This window comes from Egretta garzetta, unplaced genomic scaffold, assembly GCF_000687185.1.
Source record: "Egretta garzetta isolate BGI_Z169 unplaced genomic scaffold, ASM68718v1 scaffold473, whole genome shotgun sequence".
NCBI lineage: Eukaryota > Metazoa > Chordata > Aves > Pelecaniformes > Ardeidae > Egretta > Egretta garzetta.
The window spans coordinates 915,900-942,695 of NW_009259319.1; the positions used below are offsets into that span (position 1 = coordinate 915,900).

The window sequence follows — 26,796 nt, forward strand, 5'->3', positions numbered from 1 at the left end:
TGGGGGGGGGGCTGGGGCAGATGCCGCCCTGGTCCCCAGCCAGCCCCCCCTCCCCCTGTGAGGAGGCGGCTGGGGGGAGTGCAAGGTAAGAACTACATACATTAACCTCTCTGCCCTTCTTAGGCTTGTGGTTATACAAGTGTATGTCATCATGCGGCCCTAGCACTGTTCCATATTAACACGAATCAGATGGACATATATAACATGCTTAAACCAGAGGTGTTACTTTACCGTTGTTCCTTTTGTTTCATGGAATCTTTTCCTCCTTAGCTCTTGTCCTACTGTATGCTTTTTCTAAAACTAGAGAAAAATGTTAGTATACTGATACTAGCAGTGATATTGGATCTTGTAATTAAACTCTGAAAGGTAATGCATATGATACCTAAGGGAGCAGTTATGACTGCATCTTTCATTCAACTTTGTCTTTTCTGGACAGTGGAATGTTTTATTTAGTAGCTTCAATGTGCTCTTAATAGGTTTATTTCAGAGTAAAGCTGGAAAATGAAAAAGGAATGAAGTAGCTAGTAAGTTCTTATTTTAAAGGTGATTTGCAGATTTGGATGTGAACATTTTTTATGACATTCACCTCAGAATTTGTGAACTTGCATGTAATTACAGTGGTGCTGCTGCTGCAGGCTCAGCCATTTGAGAGATGTATGAATAAAGAAGGTGCTTAAATGAGTAAGTCTTCTACCCTACCTTGTGTAAGGACCTAGAAAGTCATTATTGCTGCAGAGTAGGGTTCTTGTTATTTGGGATATAGTTTTTGGGAGTGTTAGTTGGGACACTTTCAACTGAGATTTAGAGAGATGTGTAGCTATTTCTCTCTCTAATCTATGGATGTCTGAAATGGTTGCCAGGTGTCACTTCTTCCTGTGTGCCTGTCCCTGTATTAGACTTTGAATTTTAGCAGCCTGACGCTTTCTGGCAATAAGTTGACTTTGAATCTAAAGCAGACTTTGAATGGGATGTTCTTACGTGAATGTGACCGTGCAAGAAATTAAAATACTTGTGTGATAATAAAACTCAATAGTGCTTTAAGATTGCCAGCCCAGCTGGGGCTTTGGGATGTTTTTCACCAGTAGATGTGAAAGAAATTGTGTTTGAGTGGGTGTGTATGATATTTGATAGTGGTGCAATCTAAAAAATGGCAGTTGTTTCCAGGGTGCTTGACAAAGGAGAACTTTAATACGAATATGATTAGAAGATTTGATCAAATTTTTGTAGACTTCTGTAATTATACTTTTCTCTTATAGCTGGTGTTGCACTGCTCTATTAGGTTTTGAGTATTGAATCAAGGAGGAAAAGATTAACAGGATTTAAATGAAAATTTCTCCAGTATAAGTTTAGGTAAAGATTGTTTTGCTTTACAGATTTTCTGTAGCAGCATACATTTGATTAATATATAATGTGTTCTTTTGGGTTATGTGTGAACTTGGAACAATAGCAGCAGAGCTGTTGAGTATACGAAGTGTATAATGGAACAGAAGACATGATAGAGCCTGAATATATTTTTCTGACTCACCTATTTATTCACCATGTATATAATATTACAGTGTTTTTCTTCAGTGCCTTTGAAAAATTTTCTTTAGACATTTAGGCAAATACTCTTTAAGTATAAATTGTTCAGAGATCATAATCTATTTATTAGAGGGGGGAAAACTACTTCAGTTTTCCCACAGTGAATTCATTTGGAAGTGAGATATTTGCTTAATTTTAATTTCTATATGACTAGTTCTGTATGTATCCTTCGAGAGTTTTCAGTTTCAATTCTTCAGGATTATACAATTACACAACATGAATTTAAATTAAAAACAGTTTGAGTACAGTGGTGAATTGAAGGATTGTTTATGTTTACACACCTGTGTAATTCCATTAAACTCATTGGGTTGCTTTCTATGTAGAATTTTTTTCAGCAGAGAGTACAAAACATTTCAAACAAGCTGGATTTTTGGAGTTGGAGTCTCCTTGTCTGTTATTAAGCAAGTTTTGTGTGCAATTATCCATTTGTAGAACATATTCTGTAGAGTAAACATGTCCCTTCAAGGAAATAGTTGTCTGTCTGTCCTCTTCAAATAGCACAAAATCGCTCATCCAACCTTTAGACAGGAGAGGTCTTTAGGGAGTGGTCCATTTAGTCCTTGGCTTTGTTGAAGCAGTATTTAATCACCTGTTGTAATTCAGAAGGAACCTTGTCAAGTGCAGAAAAGTTTGGAAGTGATAATGCATGTAGGTGAATTACAGCTTGTTCATTTAAAGGAGCAGAGGAGTGAGCAAATCCTCCTGAGCCAGGAGTAACTGCTGTAGTTCCAGAGCAAGCAGTTTAGCCACACCAATGTGTTGGTGAATCCAAGCTAGTAAGTTTTGCCTTTGACTTCTTATATCAAATGTGTTAAAGCTGGTACTAGCAGAAATAACTAATTCTCTGTGGACCCAACAAATGCAGTTGTCCTCACGTGCTTCTTCATTGGCTTCTTCACATGGACCAGTAGCCTGGCTTTCTTTTGCCATCGATTTTGATTTATGTTTCTAAAATTGAACCCGAGATTCCTTTTAGTCTTCTGCAAGTGTTACGTGTATGACTGCTCTCAGGCAGCTGAAACATGTATCTGGCCATTGAATTCATTCTTCTTCATCTTCACCACTTCTCTCCTTGCTTTTCAGGCACTCTCTATACAGTGCTTGGGAATGTCTTAAATTCCATCAAATACATAAACCTGCTATTAGCTGATGTTAATTTTGCATCTTGGTTACTCTGACTGTTTCCTTACACGTCTTCCAGTCTTGTTTCACCTTTTACCATGAATCTATGTGGATTGTAGATCTGATTTCTATTTAAGATCTAATCACTTTTCCTGCTATGTGATGCGATTTTGCCTTTTTTCATAGCTTTCTTCGCCTTCTCTTCCTCTTAATACTTCAACATAAATAATAATTTCACTCCTCTGCATCACTTTGTTTTGGCTTTGGAGGTGTGTTTGCTGTTATATTTAATAATATATTTTTTGATCAAGAACGCTTATTTAAATCCTAACAATATTCCCTGATGTCTGGCTGAAGCTTGTGGGTGAAGTGTTCTCATTTATGTAGGCAGAGATGAAAAACGAAAATTAAACAGAAAATCAAGCTGTGAAATGAGGATGGCACATTTTTCAGGCAGGTTGCATGTGAGGAGAATATAGCCCATATAACTAACACATAGCAAGAAAAGGATTATGCAAATAATTTAGAATGCTTACACTGTATGTGTTATTTTTTCACTTTACATGATGTACACTTTTGAATGGTGTCTGACTTCTGAGCCCTACAAAATATGTTGAATGTTCAAAAAAAATCTGCTGGGGCTTCCTTAAGAGTTTAGGAAAACGAATGCAATTCCCATAACTTGTAACTTACTTTAATTCTGTATCAGAATTTTTTGCATGCCCAAGTAATTGCAAATACTATATATATCTCTTTGCCTTTTAGTGCTTTTCCTCTAGAATGTGAGCATTATGGTGAAGAAAAGATACTGCCATCAACAGTATAACTCTGTCATAGGTAAGTGCAGTGTAAATGAACAAAACCAAAGCCTTTTGTATTTCTAAGGTAAATACTTTATAAAATGTGGTACAGGAACTTCAGTATGAAGAAAGTCTAAGTGTTCTCCTTATTTCAGGTTAGCTGCAGATTATTTTATTAGGAAATATAAGAGAACACTTGCGTCTTGGAGAAACAGTGACAGGAATGCTTGTGTAAGTCTTCCTTCTGACATGCAGTGTGTGGAAAAATGTATGGGGCTTCTGATGTTTGTTTAGCAGGAATCTGATAAAAGGAGCTAATTTCAGTTTATATAAAAAAGCATACCCCTAATGTAACTGGAATATCTGTTGCTTCAACAGCAGAAGGAAGGCCATAAGTTACCATATAATAGATTCGTCCATATAATAGATGTGGTTTTGGAAACTGCAATTTATGGTGGTGTTAATATATTTGGTTGTATGCATTGTTGCCTTAAATTTCACTAAAATACTCAAAGCATTATTTGATCATTATGAGAAAATATGTTTGTTTAGGAAGGAATTCAGTAATCAGTTTATTTACTGTTTAATAAAGTATTTTATTGGTTTTTATTAGTTTTTTTTGTTTTGTGATTTGCTCTCAAAATGCTAGTGCCATTTACAAAACTAATCTACTTGATAAATACTGAAGCTTATACTCAAACTTATTGTTATCCCTTGCATCTATTGTAACATTTTTTCTGTTCCTGCATTCTCAGTTTTTAAAATGACATCTGGCAAGCAGCTTGTGGTGGGTGGGTCTGTGTGCAGACATACAAGTTTCGGAAGCAGCGGTTTCTTAAATTGAAAAATGTGTGGTAGGCTATTTCTCCTGGAAGAACTTGCTGCTTTTTAAAAAGGCAGATTCTCACCTATGGTGTTTGGAATTTCATGAAATTGAAAGATGACAGTGTTGCCTTTGTAAGTGCACTGGGTGCCTGTGCCCAGGTGCTGCCAGGGGACTGCAGGGGCCTTTGAGGGGTGAGGGCTGGATGCATTGCAGGGCACAGCTGAGGATGGTGGCACCTCCAGGAAAACTTGTTTAAAAAACAAATTATAAGAAAGGGTGAAAAAAACTGCACAGCAGCTGTGAGAGAGGAGTGAGAACATGCATGGACTGTTGTGCAGGGTGGACTGTTGCGCGGGGCAGACTGTTGCAAAGTTGAGCCAGGGGGAAGGGTGTTTTTAGCTTTCTCAGTGTTTGTCACAATCTTACGCTATTTTAATTAGTGTTAAATTAATCTTGCCAAAGTCAAATCTCTTTTGTGTGTGACCATAATTGGTGAATGAGGTCCCTGTCTTCACTGTGACCCATGAGCTTTTTTTATCTTACTTTCTTCCTGCTGTTACTTTGAGGAGGGGGAGTGAGAGGTCAGCTGGGTGGGCTTCTTGCAAAAGATTGAAAAAAAAAAAAAAAAAAAAGACAAAACCTGATTTTTCATAAATTAGCTCAGTTCTTGGAAGTAATTTAAGTTTAAATTGCTATACCTTCAGTCTCAGTGAAGACTGGAATTAAAAAATACTGGCAATAGTTTCTTTGTCAGGATTCTGTTCCAAATTAGCTTTTAAATTAATAAATTAACTTATATATTTTAAATTGGTTAAAGGAGCATCTGATTTTGTATTTGCGGAAGTATGTAGTGTTTATAATGAGACATTTTCAAATTCTGGGGCTGTGTGTTTATTGAGTAACCAGGAAAAATTCTGTAGTATTAGTATAAACTGACTTGAGAAAGTCTGTTGCCATTAGTGCCTAATAAACTGCTATCTAAAATATTAGACTGTTAAGTTGTAGAAGAAGGTATTTGGATATTTCAAAAATGAAGATTCTAAATGTATTGCAAGTCCTCATCTCTGGTATCTTGATACTGTTAAGGGGTGGGTGTGGTTATTATTTGTTATTTCCCAATTAAAGATCTTTCTGTGATCATAGATGGGTTAAAAAGAGGTATTGTGGAAATTAATTCCTCACTGTCAGAGCTTCAGTGTTAACTGCTAGGCTTCACCTGGACAAGCATGCACACAGAGCAGCTAATGTGCTTTGCATAAATACTAAATAATCTGTCCTCGAGCTCCGAGCTTGGCTTCTCTGGTACTGTTGTATTGCCACATGAGCTGAAGCAGTGCGAGTTGGAAGTTTTTCTGGTGATGATGGACTTTCTTTGGCTCACAACTGCTTTCTTAGAGATCACCACTGTCTCAGTGCTGTGACTGAGTTTCTGGTGCCCTTTGTCCTCACGTTGCCTGCTTGTTATTCAATGCTCCTCACGTATCATGATTGCCTTCTCAGCACCCTCAGAACCCAGCCTGTTATAGCTAAATTTTCTACTCGGCTAGCAAAGCTATGTGCTATGCTCAGGTGATAGTTAAATGGGGAAATCTGAAATAAATGACAAATCTGGAACTGTTTTGTCCTTCTAAAATGAAGTTGTGATGCATTAGAAGAATACAATTTTAAACTCATTTGTTGTGTGATTAGGTATTGTATATGTGTTAACAGGTAAGCTGTGGAAAACTTGCAAGCTGAAAATCCTATTAACTCTGAAATCGGATTTGGATTTCTTCAGCTTTGCCTGCATACTCAGTCCCTTCTGTAATTGTGCTCTGTTGTGGAGCCCATTGGTATCACTGGTATGAACTATTAGTGCCTTTCTAGCCTTTTGCCGTTCAAAGATATGTCTTTCAGCTCTTGGTAGTATGAAGATTTTGGTATGTGGAAAATAGTGCCAAGATGTTTGGCCTTCCATTGCTACTGAAATTACCAAAGCATTGTGCTAGTAACTGTCTATGTTTTGTTACTGCCATCACCAAGGAGTAACATGCTGTGCTTCAGTGTGTTGCTTCTATTTGCTATGAAGCCTGTGTATCAGCACTAAAAATTCTAGTATTATTTACCTTGTTATTTTCCACTGGAGAACTGGTAAGATATGGAACATAAGTCTTTTTTCTTTGGTACTTAAAATATTCATGCATCCTGCTACATCAAATGTACTGACCTTCTTTGTAAGTACTAAACTGTGCCCTTAAAGTCCTACCTCAACGCATTCAGTTTCTAGTTTTCTTATTTCTTCCATAGCTTTTCCAGCACGGTGGGTGAGGAAAAATTACTTACTGTTTCCCCTTGAGTCTGTTCCTATGAGACCTGTGGTTTGGAAAGTGACTTTAGTATATCTAGGTGTGGTACTTTAACCTGCAAGATTGTTATAGCCAAATGTGCTTGTATTTTTCTCTTAAATGCCTCTGTCTATACTGTACCACATCACTGCATTCATAACTCACAGCTGAAGTTCTTTTTGCTTGCATTAAGTAGGTCTACTGGGACTGGAACCTGCATTTGTGTTTTTTCATTGTTCTCAAAGCAAGTCTTTCATTCCCCCTTCCTTAGTAAGGCGATCATGTTTGTTCTCTAAACAAATTTCCATGTGCTTCACTGTTCAGGTGATAGGTTAGTCAGCTGTTGGTCAGTGATTTTTAAATATCACCTGGTTATGACCATGCTGTGAATATCCATGATCAGCAGATGCAGTTATTTGCATGGTTGTTCATATTTTTTAGTATCTTTTCTCTACTGGCTCTTTGATTTCTAAAATGTTGTAATAAACTGTGATGTGAGTAATAATTATACTTGGTGAGAAATGGGTTTAAGAAATGGAAGTCTTCTGTTCAAAGTGTTAAAATAAGCTCCTGATGACTATCTTTAAAATAGGCTGTAGCACATGTGCTACACATCTTAGTTTTTCAAAGGATGTTTTCTTTTACAGCAGTGTATTCCCAACATTGAAGCAAAATAATTTTGAACAGATATTTAACTCTCCCTGAACTTCTGGCTATATAGCAACCAACCATCTTCAGAATTCTGGAATTTTAAACCACTTTTGTCAAACAGAAAACAATACACACTACTCTTATGGGCAAGATAAAAATAAAAGCTTTCTTGGGATTCTGTGTTGCAGCAGTAAGCCAAGATTATGTTTTTGCATTAAATCCATGCCTGGGCAATGATGCTAAATGGTGGGCAAGGGGAGCGGGGAAGCAAATTTACGATGTAATTAAATGGTGCAGGGGAGAATAAATAAATATATATTATTTTCAGACTCTAGGAGTTACTGAAAGAACTGAAGTATGCTTGCCATGAGTTTATAAATTGTGCTTCTCAGAAATTATAGTGCAGGAAAGATAATGGAATAATTCTAAGTTGGAATATCTTTCTATAACTTCTGTAACTGTGTAGCTTGAGCATCTCATTAGATCAACAGATACTACAGGGGAAAAAAACCCCCACAGAAATAAAATGCTTTCTTTTGCAGAGCTGGCTTAAGGTGCAATGAGTGTCTAAATGTTGATTTTAAGTGTGTCTGCCTAGTCAGGAAGTAGTTTTGTTGGGTTTGTTTGGAGTTTTTTTTTTAATAAGTTGTTGCATTAAGCTTTGAGGTTTTTTTAGTTCACTTCAGTCACACCAATATCACTTACTGTTATGTGCTAAAATTGGAGGACTTAACCTTACGGTAGTGCTTTTCATAGAGGATCTGTAAAGCAAATATAATTAGTTATAGCTTAATTGTGTGACTGTTGAAGGGCAAGGTAATTTTGTACAAGAATCTGACTGTATTGAATAATTATGTTTTTCTTTAACAGAATTCCTGTAAATACTAGTAAATACTGCTGGCGTGCATTCTGGAGATACATTTTTGCTACAGATATTACCAAAGCTTTGCGAATGGGATGAACACGCTGCTGTTGACTACTTACTGACAGTAACCAGCTTGGCACTTTACCAGTGATGTTTCCATTCTCGCGTTGTCCAGTTGGAGTTTGCTTATACTGATTCTTAAAAAGAGAAAGAAATCAAAGTGGAGTACCGTAAACTTGGCATGGATACTAAAAAGAAAGACAAGGACAAGCCAGATGAAAGAATGCCACGGCCTAGTGGGAGGTCAGGCCATAATCCACGTGGAACTGGTTCTTCAAATTCTGGAGTGTTAATGGTTGGACCTAACTTCAGAGTTGGCAAAAAAATTGGATGTGGTAATTTTGGAGAACTACGGTTAGGTAAGATCCTTGGGTTTTTATTTCAGTTTATGTTGTTCAATGCCATTGTTTGCAGTCTAGGTGTGAAAATGTCTACATGAACACACCATACAGCTCTTCAAACTACTTTCAAGCTTCAGATAGGTTAAATTTGCATTGCACAACTTTTGTGGCTTGACCCCAGCCAATGAAAGCTCTATCACATATCAAGAATGTCTGTAGCAGGAGAATTTCTGGGGCTAAAAATGTTTCATAATTGTGTGCAGTGCTATCCTAAATTCAGTCAGTTGTCTCTTCCAAGATGCTGGGAATTACTTCCTGGTTATTGTATTTTGCTACCTTTCTTGGCTTCCTGAAGCAGTTTATTCAGATGGATTTGGGGCTAAGTGTATGTGAAACACATGTTTTTGCTGTGGGTTTGGCTTATAGTACTGTGGTCTTGGAGATCTCTTGCAGACAGTGTAGCAGGCACTACAGTGTTTTTAATAGCAGCAAACTTGGATTTCTTGGTTTCCTTTCCACCAGCAGCAGTGTGGTGAGGCTAAACAGTGAGCTGCTGTTAGACAGGGGCAGCGAGAATCCATCTGTAGACAGAATCTGGGAGATAGGTGAATGACCTACTGAACTTAGAAGAATTTGGGCAGCAAATCTGGAAATTTTACTGTTTATTAAAATAGACCCTAAATGATGGGTGTGTGCTTTTGGAAGAGCATATATTTAGTTTTGGGAACTTAAATTGCCATGATGACAGTATCATTAACCAGGGTTTTCAAGATCTGGGGATTCTGTATGTGTTAACAAATGTAACTTGACCCTTAATGGCAAGAATTTATTTTGGTATTCCTGGAAGGCTTGAGTTAATACACTGCTTCAAGGCTTGAAGAGAGCTGGGTTTGAAAGTAGAGTATTTGAGATTAGGGTGGGCTATGTAGGTGTTGTGTTTCTGTTGATCTTTCGCCTCTGGTAAAACTACTACTCATTGTCCTTCAGACAGTGTTTATAATATAGTGCTTGTGTAAAATATAGTATGCTTATGTATGCATGGTTAGAACATGCATAAAATATAACATGTTTTTAATATAGTGCTTTCTGGGGGCCTTATATCTAGTCTGAGTCAGAATGTAAACAAGTTTAACATATTAATACTGTAGAGGGGGAAAGATAACATTGCTGGAGCTCTTGACTGGGGATACGGAGTTTAACATAGTGTCAATAAGAGGTACTCTTGTTGTTTCTATTAATAGTTAAACAAGATTGATAATTTTGGCCTTTACAGTATTATATATGTGCCTCTGCAGTTCACAAGTCAAGCTGAAACTCTTGTCTTCAACTTGTCCTGAACTTTTCTAAACTGGCTTTCAATGATAATTTTTCTTTTAAACTTCTCTATGAACTAAATCAAACCAGTATAATTAATGTCACATTTACTACTGAAGGCAACTGTAAACTAATAAAGTTATTTTTTGCTGTCTGTTACTTTGGAGTGGTCACAATGTACAAAGTTTATTATCTAATTCAGACCAATATCAGATTAACTCATTTGCTTGCAGCAGATACAGAGTGAAAACATCTATTTCATTCTACATACAATATTGAAATAGTTAAGTCTGATTAGTACTGAATTAAAATAGGACAAACAAGTAAAAGAAATAGGAGGAAGATAATAGTGTAGTGTACTGTTCTGCAACAGCCACCAGGACAAGGGCAGGCTTTTCCTTTTCAACATCTGCTTTTTTGCATATATAATAGATATTTTAAATCCTTACTTATTGTTGTTTGTGGGGTAAGATGTTTTAAATGTGTTACTAAAAGCAGGAGTTAAGACTGGTGTTACAGATTCTGATTTATATTTGTTATTTTTGCATTTACATGACTACACTAGCAAGTAACTTAAAGTGGACATCCTTCCTACAAAGTTGTACACAAGCACTTAATTTGTTTTGTGTACTTCTGCAAACACGGATGTATTTTGAGCATGGGTTGAATCTTAAAAGACTAATTCAGTTATAAATCTGTAGTCACTGTAGTTCTTCCACCTGAGAAGAAAAGAATAGCCAGACTTCTGTGGTGGCTTGTGGGTCAAGTGGTAAATTGGCTGTATGTAGCAAATGAGTGTCTGTGATGTGCAACCATTAACTTGTAACAGACTAAATGGTTTTGAATATTGATTAACAAATCTTAAGGCTCTTCTGAGGTACAATTAATATGAACTGATGGGGTAGTAAAAGAAAGCTTGTCGCTACTACATGTGATGCATTATTCAATACCTGTTCTGTGCTTAGAGATAGATCAACAGTGGTGTCAAACCTGTTGTCTTTCATATTTTAAAGAGACAATTGTCTTGAATCACCACATGGGAAGTTATAATGTCCCTTCTGATGTTTCTTCAGAATGGTAAGCCTGTCATTACTGCATTTGGCTACTGGAACCCAATATCCAGTCATTTAACTGTAACTGGATTTGTTAGCTGCTACAGTAGCTGATTTATATATCTGGTAGACTGAATGAGTAGGGCCCCTGCAAGAGTTATTTTTAATGTCTTCTAGGTTGTAATAGCATGCAAAGACATGGAAGCAACTTCAAACAAGTACACTTTTTGTCAGAAATGTAACTCAAATGTTCATAAGATAAGAAATAACTATTTCAGATGCCTAGATTTTCACTCTTGTTCCCGGATAGGTCTTGGAATTATTTTTTGAATTTTGGAATTACCTTTTGGTGGTCAGATTAGGGCATGCTGCCCATACTGATGCTGTGTTTATTATTGTACAACCTTCAAGTAACTTGATATTTTTAAAGCTGATCCCTTAATGGACACGAGATTTTAATAGATCTTTTTTCAGCTTTTCAAGAGTACTCTATTTCTAAAAACGAGGATTAGAGCTGAGATCATAGTCTTTGACTATAAATGTAATTATCTTCACAGGGAACCTTTTTTGTCTTGATCCATGTCTTTTCCCTGTTTGATTTCTTTAACAAAACTGAGCTAAACCTGAAGTTCAGACAGAGAAAAAAGTAGGAATGTCATTAAAAATAATACACACCGAACTCATTTGAAGACTGTAGAGAAACAGAAGGTGTCAGAAGTGACAACTTTTTTCCTTTATCTGTTTTTTAATTTTACACCTATAAAGCTTGTTTAATATTTTAGTCCTTACATACAATTTCAAGTAATGCGTGTTGAAATATACTTACCCAGTTACAGAATCAATTGTAAAGCAGCAGATGCATTTTCCAAATGGTGTAAGCATTTAACTCTAATATTCTTGCCTTGTTTGTCCTAACTTTAAGCTTAGTAAATTACAGAATTGAGGGAAATAAAATAGTCCTAGTTAATTCTGACTGTACTTAGTGTCTTGTGTCCCAAAACCATATGATAATTTTAAAATAAATTTTCAATATTTTCAGCAATTAATACGGAAATGTAGAATATCACGTTTCACTTACAGTAATACACCCATTTTCAAGCTTTTCTAGCATATATAAATTTTGCAAATTTGGTGTAATAGCTGTAACTCTTTCAGAAAAACTGCCACTTCTTATAATATTCAAGAACAAAGTTGTCTTTAAGGTATGGTATCAGCCTAATAAAGCCACATTTTTTTTAAGTCACTGACACAACACCTAGCACCTTAGATCAAAAATGTTTCAAAGACTTTCCTAAGTTTTAAATAACATTTTGCTTGAACATGAGAGTCAATGTCTCACAATTTTGTTTTTGTTCTTTTTTCAAGGAAAAAATTTGTACACAAATGAATATATGGCAATTAAGCTGGTAAGTTATTTTTTTTTTTAAGGATTTGGGATGAGAAGCTAGTCAGAATGTTCTTTTCATATATAACGGTTTGATTTCTTTAACTGAAATCCTTAATAGTCTTGTATGTTTTCAGCTGACTAAATGAAAGCAGTTAGTGATAGATGTAATTACATGCTTGGACAATATTGAATAAAACCAGTGTTAATTGTTGTCACTGTTCTCAGAGATAAACCTATGTGTGTTTGTGAAGTCAATGGTGATTGATTGCTGCTTCAAGGATATGCTCAGCAGTCCTCCTCATAGATTCCTTTTTTCTGCAACAAGTAGAGGAACACCGAATGTAATGTGAATCAGACATCAGGTGACTACAGAGAAGCTCCAGAGATTCTGCAGACTGCCTGTATATGTTATTGTTCTGGTTTTTTTTCCTGAATCTTTCATCAGAACTGCTCAGTTTACCTCATGTTTTGCTTCTGGGTACTTTTAACTTCTTGGTAAATGACTGGTTTTGTAACCAGAGTGTTTCAAGATGAAATTCAGTTGTTTTGCTCTTTGCCATTGAAGGAATTTGAGGACTCCCATTAATTTCTTGTTGCTGCAGTAGGATAGAACATTTTTTGTAGCATACTATGATGAATTTCTGGTTCTGTAAAGTCAAAAAACAGAAATACGAGGCTTTAGATGGAGAATCTAAAAGGCATTACAAATGTAAATAATAAACTCCTGAAAAACATTTGTATCACTATTCTTGCTTAGAAGAATAGTTACTTCAGGAGTAGTTACAGCTTTAAAAACGTGCAAATTGCGGTTTGTAAGAGCAACACTGGATGCAGTTTTGAGGATTAGCGTGTGTGCATTATACCAGATTTAAATTAATTTTGTTTTAAAATATCTTTAACTTATCCTGTATGTCCAGTAAAACGTGAAAACGGTCTGAGAATTCCTCTGGTTAAATGGATCCTAGAGTTTTACTATAAAGCACATTCAGAAGCACTTTGCAAGATAGTGATTATTTTTTTAAGCACAAATTACTCTATTTAGAGCAAGAGAACTTTATAATCTGATCAGTGTTTTTTGATAAAACCATTTTTATTATATATGTAACTTAATAAACTCAGCTACTATTTCAACCCATTTTAACTTTCGAAGATGCTATTCAGTGGCAACTTAGCTTGAAGTGTCATCACTGAATAACTTTGAAGTCACTAAAGAACCACTGTAGTAAAGTATGCCTGTAATTTACTACTAGCACTTAAGGAACTTTGAATATGTAGTTAACTTCTCAAGTTGTCCTCTTACATTCGTGGTATGAAAAGCTATAGTGTCTTTGCAATAAATAACACATGTAAGGAATCATAGTGAAAATCAGCACTGGAACCTGCATCGTCATTGTAAGGTAAAAATACGTTTATTAGCAGGTAGAACTAGTGGGTTCTCTTAATGTTTCTCCTTTTTTTTAATATATCTTTCAGCTCTTCTGAATTTGTTTCCAAACTGGAAGGGATTTGGGTCACAAGGTTCAGTCTCTTAAAAGCGGCTGCATTAAATTGTAGGATTTAATTGAATTTTGCTTTTTTGCTGTTTTTCTTCTTCTACTGGAGACAGTGCCAGAACTTTATGCTAACAGTTAGGTAGGTTGTACTTGCTCATGGTATACCATCCCTTCCCTTTTAAAATGTAAGCCTAACAGTTTTTCCCTATCACTGACACTTACTCTCTTTGTGTTTTGAGAGCAGTCATTGGGCCTATGCTTGGTCTTTGTTTTGTTATCCTAAATGAGGCACTCTTAATTTCCTAGCTGTTTTGTAACTGTTGTAGTTAGCTTTCTGAATGTGATTACTTGAATTATGTGTGTATTCTAGTTAGAGCAGTAACCCTTGGCAGGTACAGTTGTGGTAATATATCTTCTGTAGTATCCTAAAATTGTATTTGTAGGCCTCGGGGTAGCATTCTGTTGTTTTCTTGTGAGCAGTGAGACATCTTCTATGCCAGATGTTTTATAAATGGTAACCATATACTCTAGTGCAGGAGGATTGTGTGGTTTCTCTCAAGAGCATGAGTTATGGTGGCTGCATGTATATAGCAGCTTTCAGGAGTGCTTCTGATGTTAAAAGTAAATGGATTTTATAATCTACTGTTTTGACTTAAACTCTTTATTGTGTTGAATTAATATTTCCCTCATGGACAAAATTATACAAGTATGTTCCTGTTCATAATCACAGAATTGCAGGGGTTGGAAGGGACCTCGGGAGATCATCTAGCCCAACCCCCCTGCTAAAGCAGGTTCTCCTAGAGCGTGTTACACAGGACTTCGTCCAGGCGGGCTTTGAATATCTCCAGAGAAGGAGACTCCACAACCTCCCTGGGCAGCCTGTTCCAGTGCTCTGTCACCCTCAAAGTAAAGAAGTTTTTCCTCACATTCAATTGAAACGTCTTATGTCTCAGTTTGCACCCATTGCCCCTTGTCCTGTCGCTCTGGGCACCACTGCAAAAGTCTGCCTCCATCCTCGTGACATCCACCCTTAAGATATTTGTATGTGTTGATGAGGTCCCCTCTCAGTGTTTTCTTCTTCAGGCTGAACAAGCCCAACTCTCTCAGCCTTTCCTCATAGGAGAGATGCTCCAGTCCCTTTATCATCCTAGTTGCTCTCCTCTGGACTCTTTTTAGGAGTTCCTCATCTTGTGATGAGCAATAACCATTTGGTATACATGAACTGTACCTTTCCTGCTCACCTCTTCATTTATTGTTAGATTTACTACTTTTATTACATGACCCTGTACTTCACTTAAATCTCATATTCCCTATAAAGCTCTTTCCTCTCCTTCATTCTTTTCCCCTTTCCCTTTGACAAATTTCTCCATTGCCCAAATGTATCTCCTCTGCAGAATGCTTAACCACTAACAAAATACCACTAAAGGAATTTCTGCTTGAGCCGCTTCTGGAAATAAGTAAATGTTTCTTTCTGTCTTTGTGTGAAAGACATCAAGTTATGAGGTAGTCACTGCTGCTTTTAATCTGTAATCTTTAATTCATTGATTCATTAATCATTCAACTGTTATGATTTTAATCCTTAAAATTGTAAGTGGGGTGAGTGTGGAAAGAAGATTGCAGTTCTTTCCAAGGCTGGAACATTGTTTCCTCCTTTCTTGTTTGTAAAGAATTATTGCAGTCTAGAATGATACCATTTCGGAACCTCTCTAGAAGGCTGTAGTAAATCCAAATCAAGTGCAGCTCTTCAGTAGACTGATCTTTTCCTGTAACAAGAGCCCCACCTCTAAAAGAACTTTTCCATGAAGATAGCTTTCATTTGCTGTTGCTTAAGGAAATATGAAGCAGAGACAGAAGATATAGTAAGCAGGAGTTCTCACTGGATTACTAAAGCCATGAAAAGTAGGTAGTAGCTGAATGTTTATATTGTGCTTTGGGTTAACATCAGAGTTCTTGAAAATTTCTACCCTTGTGGTTAGAATAAGTAAACTCTTATTTTCTTAAAGCCCTTTAGAAGTGGCACATCTTGAAAATTCTGTAGTAGTTTATTCCATGTATCTGGCACAAAAATAATTGGTGGGAAAAAAATTATGAACTTCAGGCAGACTTCACATTTCAGGTGTCTTTATCCTTTTGTTTGAATGTGTAGGCATCCCACAAAAGAGAAAAAGGAGAGAAAAAACCTTGGTTCAGAAGAACCTTACTGATGAACTAAGGAGCTCTTGTTTCTGCTGCTTAGGTAACTGGCGCTTAGTAAGCTGCACATGAATTTTTTGATGACCCGGAGTCCCTCATTAAGAGAGAGAAGTGCTCTTTTGCAGGCAAAAGAAGCTATCTACATTTTAATATAGAAGCTTTGAAATAATTAGACTTGCATGTGAAAGCAGTGTAGTGAAGGTCATTTACAGAACATTGCAGAAATCCTGGAACAGTTCTTTCAGGATACTTTAGTGATGATCTGGGCTTTTTAAAGTAAACAAAATACACTAATTTCTTTGGGTAAAAGGAGAATTTGACTTCAAAGCCCTTTGGGATTAACATGATGTTTGAACAGTTATGTGTTCCCAAGCTTATTTTTAAGATGCTGAAATGTACTGAAATACTAATGAAAATAGAAAGAACCATGATTTGCCATTTCTTTTTTATTCTTGAATATGCTTTTTAGACTTATTAATAAAAAGAGTTAGTGGTCTATTCTTCACTCTTATGTTATGGTGGAAGGTTACATCTAACATACCTTTGTCTTGATTTAGCCTTATCTGTCCTTTCTCATTTATTAGTAGTTCACTGCATACTGCAAAGTGGAATGTGTAGGAACAAAACAAATTTTACGTGAAGAGCTTATTGTGCTTGCCCTCTCACAAGTTTTTGTTGACCAAAAGTTTGTATTTCCTTTGTATGTTTGGAGTTACTGACCAGTCAGGAAGATACCTAAGCCTCCTTACAAAGATAAGGCAATTCCAGAAAACTGTCAGCCAATAAATGGACTACAAGTACATATTACCACATCTTTTTTGCCATCACTGGAGGGAGTGAAAGTATTTAATTATTTGTTTGCTATACAGGGTTTAGTATATTTGTTTGAGAACAGTTGCCTTATGGAGGCTTATCAGAACTATTTCCTGCTAATGACTGGAACAAGCAGCATTCATTTGAAAAAGTCTAGATGTGTGTGTAGAAAATTGGAAGCTGTTTCTTTTCCCTAGGAGAATTTTTTTTGTCTATTTATGTAAGTTTAATACAGACAAGCTAATTTTTCATCCTTATTATGGGAGCATCTTGTAACACTGAGTGGTGATTAAGTTGTTAATGTACTATCAATTAAGGCAAAACTGTGTAATTGAACAAAATCAAACTGCCCATAAGCCAATGTCTTGTCTTAGTATGTTCAGCAGAGTTTAACGGACTAAAATATTTTCCTTTTAGCAGGTAGTATTGCAGGCTTTAATTAGAGACTATGTAGAGGGTGGTATGTTTTGTAACTAACAGACTCTATTATAGTACTGCAGGCAAACTAGTGGCTAAATTTCTGTGATTTTTCTAAAATGTTAAAATGTTTCATTAACATGCTTCCTGGTGGATTTACTTATACCTCTGAAAGTTGAGCACTAGAGGTTGATAGTTGTGCTGATTTGCTTAGGCCTGTTTGCAGTAAAGTGTCTTGTAAAGGGATGTCTGTCTTTAATACGTCACAATAAATTCCATGTATTCCCCTCATAAACTGTAAGTAGGACCATTTGGTGGCACAGTTAGTCATGCTGAGTAATTCAGTTTGTGAAGGATCAACATATTTTTGTTTTAGAAAGTTCTTGCTCACTTTGCACAGAATTCCAGTGTTCAGCTAGGATGAATGCTTTGGAGCATAAAAAGCATATATTAAATTCAATTTATTTTTTGTAGAAACTGTTACATTGGCCCCTTTTTACTTTCATTCATCAACCTTTGGCATCCTGGCAAAATCAAATACATTAATGTACCCTGACAGGGCTTTTGGCTGTAGCAGTAGCAGCAATTTGAAACATCTGAGTGTTTGAGGGAGATGGGCTGAGGAAGAGGACTAAGTTTCTCATGACTGCACATTGGCTCAGGGTTTTTATGGCCTGGATGTGCCACTGGGAAACAGCATAGGTTAATAAACTGTTAACTTCTGGAGAAGGTGGCGTGAGGAAAGAGATGAGCACCTTGCTCAAACTTTTCCTGAAAACTGACATCCAGCGTATCAGTTACTGCTGATAAGTGTATTAACAATCTTACTAATTACATGCTGCAGTTGTAGTAGAAATAATGCACAGTTAATGTCCAAATTCACTGATGCATTGGAAGATGTTACATATCACAAGAAACTGGACATATCTTCTAAAAGAAGCTCTAGGAAATTACTGTAAGAATCTTCTAATAAAGTACCTTTACTTTGCAAAGGGAAATACTTATGAGTTAGGACTTTCATTTAGGCTGGTTATGTGTTCCTGTGTTTGTTGTCACATCACTTTAATCTATAAGGCTTAGCAGCATTAGTATGTAGAACACAGCAGTAAGATTTTTATTAACTTCTGTAAATTATGTTGGGAAAAGAAAGATTTAAACTACGGAGTTATTCTGGTGCCTTTGTTTTGTATTTATAGTTTAGAATGGTGCTACTTAATTTCTGCTAAGCTGTTAATATTTGGTGGAAGGATTTGTTATTTTTTTGTCAATCTTAGTATAAACATTTTTTTTTTTTTTAATAAAGGCACATCTATCATGTATAGGAGGTGTGTTGACAGTTCTTTTCATCTGTTAAGCTGCATATCAATGCCACCTTTTGAGAGCTGCAAGACACATCACCCGCATGCTTTGGAAAGACAAATTATTTTTTAGCTATTGTGAGTCTGGGATTGGATTTGCATGTTGGACCCCAGTCCCATGGAGCAATACAAGATGCAGACATCTCTATATGCTCTGGTGTCACCTGACTGAGGTTTAGGTTTCTTAATATTAGTCATTTTGGAAGAAACATTAAAACTTTCCATGTGGTTTGGAAGCAGTAGGGTTAGTTTGGCTGGTAGTAGGTTAGCGTATTAGTTTTTAGGCTTTGGCAGAGAGGCTTTGTTTTAAATGTTGTTTTTGTTTTTAAATCAGGAGCCAATGAAGTCGAGAGCACCACAGCTACATTTGGAATACAGATTCTACAAGCAGCTAGGATCTGGAGGTAAAAAGCAGTATCATGCATTTTACTGTGATGTAATCCAGGATCAATTTTTCACAGTAGTTTTCTGATTTAGGGGTATAAATCTATTTGATGAAGTGTCCCTAGTTACTTAAAGCAGAAAAAAGCCCCATGAGATAGTGGATTAATGTGTAAATTTTTCTAGTATTACTTTTTTGTTCTACTCTTTAAAGTGTATGTATGAAATCCTAAGATTAATAAGTCTTAATTTGTGTCCAGATGGGTGTACCTTAAACTAAGAAGTCTTGGAGTATTCTCTGTGTTATCTTTGAATAAACACTGTGAATGACCAAACTGCTAATGTACTAATCGCATTTTTATTTAAAGTTGCTATGATACTTGAATAGCTTCAGTCTCAGTTTTACTTCACTTCCACTGATACAATATATATTGCTGCTTACTAGTTCTAAGCCACTTAAATACTTTTTTGAAGAGTTTGAATGCAGTTTAAGATTTGAATCCTCATTTTACTCCCTTTGGAGCTTTTACACTCAGAAATATTCTTATGATGGTCCCCTCATAAGAGGGAACCTTTTGCTTTTATAGGTGAGCAATATCTAAAACTTCTCACATATTTTTGTGCCTCTCACACAACTGTATGTAGCAAGATGTAAAGCTGCTTAAACTAAGAAAGCGAGTACAAATCTTCCCTAAATCTGTTATACCCTAGGAAAAAATCTTATGATATCTTTTCCTTGCAAATGTACCTTTAATTCTAGAATAGTTTTTTGTAGTCATGTAGCTAGTTACTTTTTCCATTTTTTACTAATGTAGTTTATTGTATAAAATGGACTACTAATAGCTGTTTTCTACATGCACACTTGATTGTTTTTTCTTCTATCAAAGGCAGCGTGGATTTTGTAACAGTGATTTTAAAATTATGCTTAAACTAGAATAAAATACTATTTAAGCTGAAAAGTCATCTCTGAAAGCCAGGGAATACGAAATGAACATGCCTATACCACTTGCATTTTGTTGCATTGAATGTGTGTGTTATGATGAATTTTAATACTTCTAAAATACTACTTTCAGAAATTCAGGATCATATGTTCATTGATACACAGATTGGATAGTGTTTCTCTAGTTGGGTAGCTTTCAGAATTTTGTGCTCTACTTTAAGGACTCTCTCCAGGGAAACACTTTCCAATACTTTAAATTCATACAGAGCTTCTTTTGATGCTGTAGTACGAATGCTCTGCAACCACACGTCTTTAGAGATAACTATTTGCAAGATGTGATGCTGTCTATTCCTGTTCAGAGATGGAAAATTAACTTGTAGAATGTCCAGTCAAGATGCTGAGTCTTACATGCTTGCTAATTGGAGAAAGTCATCAGGGTATAATGTCTGTTTTTTCTAAGTAGTTGTAAATTGTCAGCATACACTACACTAGCATTGTGAATTAGCTGATAAGCGGAAAGCAGAGATCTTAACTGGTTAACTAATGAGACATGGCAGCCTGCACGTTAGGGACAGTACCCAGCTGTGAAAACCAAGGTGTAACTATCTAAAATTGTAAAGTGCTGTGCAGTGGAGGTAAGACTAAAGCTCTAATTACTAGTTCAGACTGCAGAAAATAGGCAATGCTTCTCAGAGGTTGGAACCCTCATGGATTTTATTGGGAAAAATGTCTTGGCAAATATAAGTTTGTTTACCTTTTTGGTTACCAAATAAGATTGGGAGACTGTTTAATGTAAGAACGTAGGCGAGTCAAAGTTAGTCTGCTTTACTTCAGATATAGTTCAGTCTGTAACCCTTTTTGTTGGTTGCAACAACTTTATTGCTTTCTCTGTTGCCTCACTGAAGTATGGGAGGGGAGAATGATCTCTAATTCTTTGCATCAGATTAGCAGACCTTGGGGTGAAAACAAGATAAAGCTGATGAGTTAATAGCCATCTTTAATATTTATTAAGAACCTTGTTATAGATTTCCTCTGATTTTGAAGTAACCTGCTTTTCATCCAAAGTGAAGGCCTCCCCCAGCAGACATAGGACTCTGTAACCTCCTTTTTGAGTCTTGTTTGACTTTCTCAAGCACCACACTTGAGATTAATTTTAATGGGTTTTATGGCAAAAACTCATCATGAAGAAAGTAATATTCATGCTCCCATCTTCTTAGAGAGAAGTTAGAAAAAGAATTGTTGATTCCTTGTCTTTCTGGAGCACTCTTCCCATCTTTTCAGGAGTTAGGCTGTCACGCCCAGGAAGTTACAAGCCCAGAAGATTCTCTAAGATTCTTACAGAAAAAAAGTTGCAGCATTATATAACTTCTGTCTTCATGTAATCTGAGGCAAATGATTTTACTTTACAGATTTTTGTGACATGCATGTTCACTGTCAAGTGTAGATTTAAGAAATGTTATCACATGAACAGTTAGAAAACTTTTTATGGTGGTGGAAAGTGATGGACCAAGTGGTAAGTTTACGAAGCAGCTAATCCTGCATAGAACAGGAGATAGTAAAAATCTTACGCCAGATCTATCCATATAGATAGTGTTGCTTTATGGGCAGTGGTTGTACTTTTGTCAGAGAGTCAATTGAAGGAAGTGTATCTTTGTTGTGCAAGCGGCAGAAGAGTCCGTTGTAGGACGTATAAAAATAGCTTTTATTGCTGGAAGAAATGTGAAGTATAATAATTGTGACCGGATAAATAAGTGCATATATGCTGTACTAACAGTTCCAGTTGTCTGGAGCCTTCTGGCTTCTAAGCTTCTAAAAATCCATGTTTGCAGGCTTTTTTAATCATGGTGAATCATAAGTCTTTTCCTTAGCTGTTTTTGTTTATTCACAGAAAACTTCCTGTAATTTGGCTGATAGCTTTGTACTTGAGCGTGGACTGCTTATTTTGCATTTAATTGTATTAGATATCCTTTGCACTTGTTTTTGTCATGTGTACATGCAATTAATAGCAAGTGACTACTAAAAGATGGTTTCAGGAGCAACTGGTGAAAAGGGGATAGTACTCCCTTTCTTTCCCAGTTTTGTAAGCAGACCCAATATTTCCTAGAATCAAAACTTCATTTTTCACAAGTAAGAGCTGTTAATTCCACATGTTATGCTACAGTCAGTCATGCTTAGTTAGAAATAACCTGAAGCTTAAGGGATAAAATACCTGTAGCCCCTGTGAAATCCCAATTTATTTGGGGGTGGCTTGGGGAGGATGGAGAGGCATTAACATTTGAAAGGTTAGTTCTGGAAGAAAATGAGATTTTCCTGAAAGCAAGTAAAGAAAACATTATTGAGCAACAGATTATCTTACCTTCTAACCATTTTTAACAGAGCATCTTAGTTCTTCCTCTGATCTTGTGAGCGCCCTTGATTGAAGGAGTAGCATTTTGAAATTTTATGTTTTCTTGGTTCAGCCAATATTTGTCTTCTACAAGTCTATTTACTTTTATAATATCCTTTCTCTTTCTTTTCTAATGACCTTGTGACTTAAATTTTTTTACTATTATTAATACTGATTTCTGTGATAAGAGTTTTGCTATTCTGCTTCTTGAATGCCATGAACATGGAAGACATGCTTGAGTAAAAAAGATTTGGGGGATCCTTTATTTTTCTGCTCTCTGAAAGAAAAAGATGATAATAAACATAAAATATGGTAGACGTGCAGTTTTTATACACAATACTTTTGAACTGAGTGTTCATTCTTTGTATTTAATAGAGTACTTTTGACTTGCATGAAAAAGCATTAACAATTCAAAACTCTATTCCTTTGGAGAGAATTTGCTCATAAAGAAGGTTTATAAACTGTACCTTTACTCTCAGATATGCTTTTTACTGAGCATGCCTGTGAATGTGCAGTAGCATGCAGGTTTTTGTCAGGAAGAAAGTGAAGAATCTTAACAGGAAACATTTTATGTACTTTTGGGCTTTTTTTAAAACATTTTTAATTACATGGGGAATGGATCTGAAACTTACTAAAAATAGTTCTTAAATTGGTTTAAAGATGTGGCTGATTTTGGTCACATCATTATTTAGCTTTCATTTAAGTTTTATATACTTAGAGATTTTCATTAAAATTGCTGTTTCTTTTTTTAAAATCTTGTCATTCAGTAACTGTGAACATGCTTTCCTCATGAAGTTTGAGATCATTCAGTCAGTAGGCAGCAATTTCTAGTCAACTGAATGAGTAACCTACAGATGGAATTTAAACTATCTTTAATTCTAATAAAATTTGTTAAAAGTATTTTTTCTTCATATCCTAGCATGAATGATAAGAAAAACTGATACATTATCGAAGCGCAGTACTACAAATAAAGCTATAGCTGAATTCTTACCTTCAATTACACTAAGACTTTTGGAATGAATAGAAAAGTTTTCTTGGTTTTTTTATTGTTATTTTATTAATCTCTGATGCTATCAATCTTTCTCCTCATGGTAAGAAGATGAGCTGTAGATGCGTTTCATGTGCTATGCTGTAATTCAGCTGCACCTAAATTCAGTGTGCTTTCCTACTAGGAGAGACTGAGAGGGTGAAATAATCGGTAACTGCTGGCTTAATCTGAGTATTGAGCAGTAAAGCTGAGAATTTTTTTTAATGTGGGATATTTGCAATTCACAAACATTATCAGTTTAAAATAATTTATTTCTTTGAAGGGGAAGGTGTTTACGATATGGTTCAGTTCCCTTTTGCAATAAGGAGTCTGTGTACATATTGAAGAAGTTACATATTGTTATGTGTTGAAGAGCATAAAAACCATTCAGTTTCCATTGTCTGATTTTTTTTTTTTTCTCTAACATCTCTTAATAAATCTCTGGGTCACTAATCATAATGGCTGGGAGTCTTTACAAGTGAATGAGGACTCTTGTACTTACTGATCTGACAAGTGGAACAAAAGAATGGCAGGTGGCTCCTGCTGCTTAACCTTGCCTTAGCAAGAGCTTGTCTGCAATGCTGCTGTTTTACTAAGAACAGACTGTTACTATAGTACCTGTCTATAGCAACAAGGGGTATCTGTTGTTAGATTTTAGTTTTTCAGTTGAGCTAATTTTTGAAAGAGGCAGTGGTCTGTTCAGCTATGGATTACCTTACTTCTGAAACTGCTGTATTAGTGTTTCAGAGAAGGCAGATGCTCAGTATTGTTAATGTTACTTTATTTTTCTTTTATACTTCTGTTCTTTTAGCTGGTCTAGTTAACACTTCCACTCTTAAAATTGGCAGCCGAACTTTTTCTTACAGGGTTACTATTAGCTAGTGTATGTATAAGGTAATATATTTGCATACTATGGGAAAAGGTATTGTATTTTAAAATGTTAAGGCCAGTGTGAAATAAATGCTAAGTATTGCATTCTGTACTTGAGAATCTTTTCCATGGTTTGGTACTAACAGTCATATGATAAATGTGCTCTGCTATGTAAAAATACATTTTTTCAGCTTTGAGGTCATGAGAGCCTGCCTTAGAAATAACAAAACCATACTCCTTGGACAGTGGTAATGAAAAAGCTACTGATACATTAGTGGCTGAAGATTGCAGTGCTGGCATAATGTGGTTCTGGAAGGTACAGAAATGTTACCAGATCACTTGTATATGCATTGGCTAGTAAATGCTGTTAGTGTAAGAACAGGTCTGTATGTAATCTTGAGAAGTTGCAGCCAGGGAAGTACTAAGCAATTGTGCATGGAGGCCAACTGCTGTTGCAGAGGAGTGGAGTCTGTTCACCATTTTGGTAATCAGGCTCAGCCAAATATTTATTTCAGCATTTTGAGCATGTCAGGATTCTCCAGACTGACTGTGTTTTTGGTTTGGGAATGTAGCCAAGTCAGTTTGAAATACTCTGAATTCCTGATTTTTATTTATTTTTTTTCTGGTGACAAGTGCCTTAAGACTTGATATTAAACACTTCTTATATTATACACAGTTTAATGTTGACTGCTAGGGTAGATGTTGCTGTTAACAGTTTTTCTTTTTCCTTGTTTTCTGTGTTGAAAAGGTGTTTGATGGGCTGAAGGCCAAAATGGAAGTTCAGTAGTTCAGTGCTTTTTCCTGTAGGTAAAGACAAAAATATTTATGGTAAGGAAAATGTGGTTCTTCATCTAACTTCAGACCAGCTTGAGTATGTGTGAGATTTGAATGCTCAATTACATCTTTTTCAATTTTTTACACAAGTCTGTTCAGGATATAGAATGCATGAGGCAGATACGGGCACTGAAAGGGAGGGTTTTGTATTTAAGCTAGTGATAGGTGATTTTTTTTTTTTTTAATCTTTTAGTGTGAACCACTAAAAATACTACTTTTATATGGGAGAAGAGAGTGGGGTTTCAGATTGCTATTGAGATCACCTTTAGCCCCTCCCCTGGGGCATAGCTATGCTGCCTTCCACTTCAGCCTGTGGAAGAAAATGCAGCACAGCATAGGTTCATCACAGTGTGTCAGCATCTGTGCTCTGCTATAGCTCTTCCCAAGACAAAATTATCATCACTTTATTATGTCCTCTTAATTCCTTTCTTAATTGGTAGATTGTAATTTCTTTACTAAATTGATACTCTACCATATCATGTGGAAGTATCTCGATAACAAGCCTGCTTGACTGTAGTGCTAGAAGTAAATAGTAGCTGGATGAATGTGAAAAGTGATAATTTTTGTTGATGGATCTTAGAGAAACAATCTGGAATAACATCCCATTTTATATTTTTCAAAATATTTTGGGACTGGTGTCCTGTACTTGCTGTCACAGGATAAAAATTATGGAAGTTACCAGGTTTTGAAGTGAGTTTGAAAATAGTATTTTTATAAGAGGACTCTAATGCGGTATGTGTGCAAACATGTTAAGTAATTGAATGTTCCCAATACTTAATTAAAGCAGTAATAATTTTCTGGAGCTTCAGATTTTAGAATATAATTTTATCTCTAAAATAAGTGCATTATGTTTCTAACAATCAGTAACAAAGAAAGTTGAAGACAAAATGCCGAGCTGTTAAACTACAGAGTTAGCAGGTAACTCAGTTCAGGGTAGTCTTAGTTTTACATAAGTAAATAAACTTTTATGAGTTCTTATGTGTGTGTCTTTGAGTAGTCTCACTTCATAACCTGTCCATATATCTTGCTAACAGTCATTCAATATAAATGCAAAGTGAATTATTTTAGTTACTTTGAGCTGTACTCTTAGGTAGGTAGCTGGGAATTTGCTCTTAAACCGAAAACTGATTTTTAAATTCTTTTTAGTAATGCTGTCCTGCTTTATTACTCTTTTCTACTTTGACTTGGGTTTTATAGGAGAACAAACAATAAACAGCTAGTTGGAAGTGGGGTTTTAATCTATTAAATAATAAAAATACAGGGCAGATGAACTTAGAAAATCATGCTCTGTGCTTAACTTAAACATTCATTGTAAAAAGCACTTAAAGTGAATCAAGTAATTAATCTCTTGACTGAAGAGGTGTCAGTTCATATGCACTGATAATTCTGTGTACTGATGGCTGCTATCGTTTTGTTGTGAGTTGTCTGGGGAAAAGAGCTGATTGGTTTGAGTTTCATTGCTGCTGATACTCTTTAACAGGAAAATTGAGCTGCTCAATTGTTAATGTGAATGTACTAATATTTACATTTAAGTGAATGGGTGATGACAGTGATTACGAATTTATTTTTTTAAGTGTAGTCCAGCAAAAACTAGTTAAGAAATGTTGCTGGCAATTTCTGTTCTATGCCAGTCCTTTTTAGCATTTGGCTTAAGGAAATGTACAGAATTTTCTCAATTTATATTTACAGTATTTTTTTTTCCCTAGAATAAGTGCAAGAGATCTGCTAAGAATGGCAGCTGCATAAATTTAAATGTAACTT

The 26,796-nt window shown here is 35.8% G+C and overlaps 1 protein-coding gene across 6 annotated transcripts in view; it reads left to right on the forward strand.

Annotated features, from left to right (window-relative positions):
* Window positions 1-26,796, forward strand: part of CSNK1G3 (casein kinase 1 gamma 3) — a 92,761-nt gene that overhangs the window by 17,941 nt on the left and 48,024 nt on the right. For 3 of the 6 annotated variants that reach the window (XM_009636552.2, XM_009636553.2, XM_035892104.1), the window contains exons 2-5: window positions 3,469-3,540; window positions 8,175-8,588; window positions 12,302-12,342; window positions 18,932-19,001. In XM_009636552.2, coding sequence (XP_009634847.1) covers window positions 8,411-8,588; window positions 12,302-12,342; window positions 18,932-19,001 — 289 coding nt within the window. In that variant the 5' untranslated portion in view covers window positions 3,469-3,540; window positions 8,175-8,410. Of the gene's footprint in view, window positions 1-3,468; window positions 3,541-8,174; window positions 8,589-12,301; window positions 12,343-12,575; window positions 12,686-14,695; window positions 14,723-18,931; window positions 19,002-26,796 lie in introns of those variants that run through there. The other 3 variants (XM_035892108.1, XM_035892107.1, XM_035892106.1) reach the window with 3 other exon arrangements.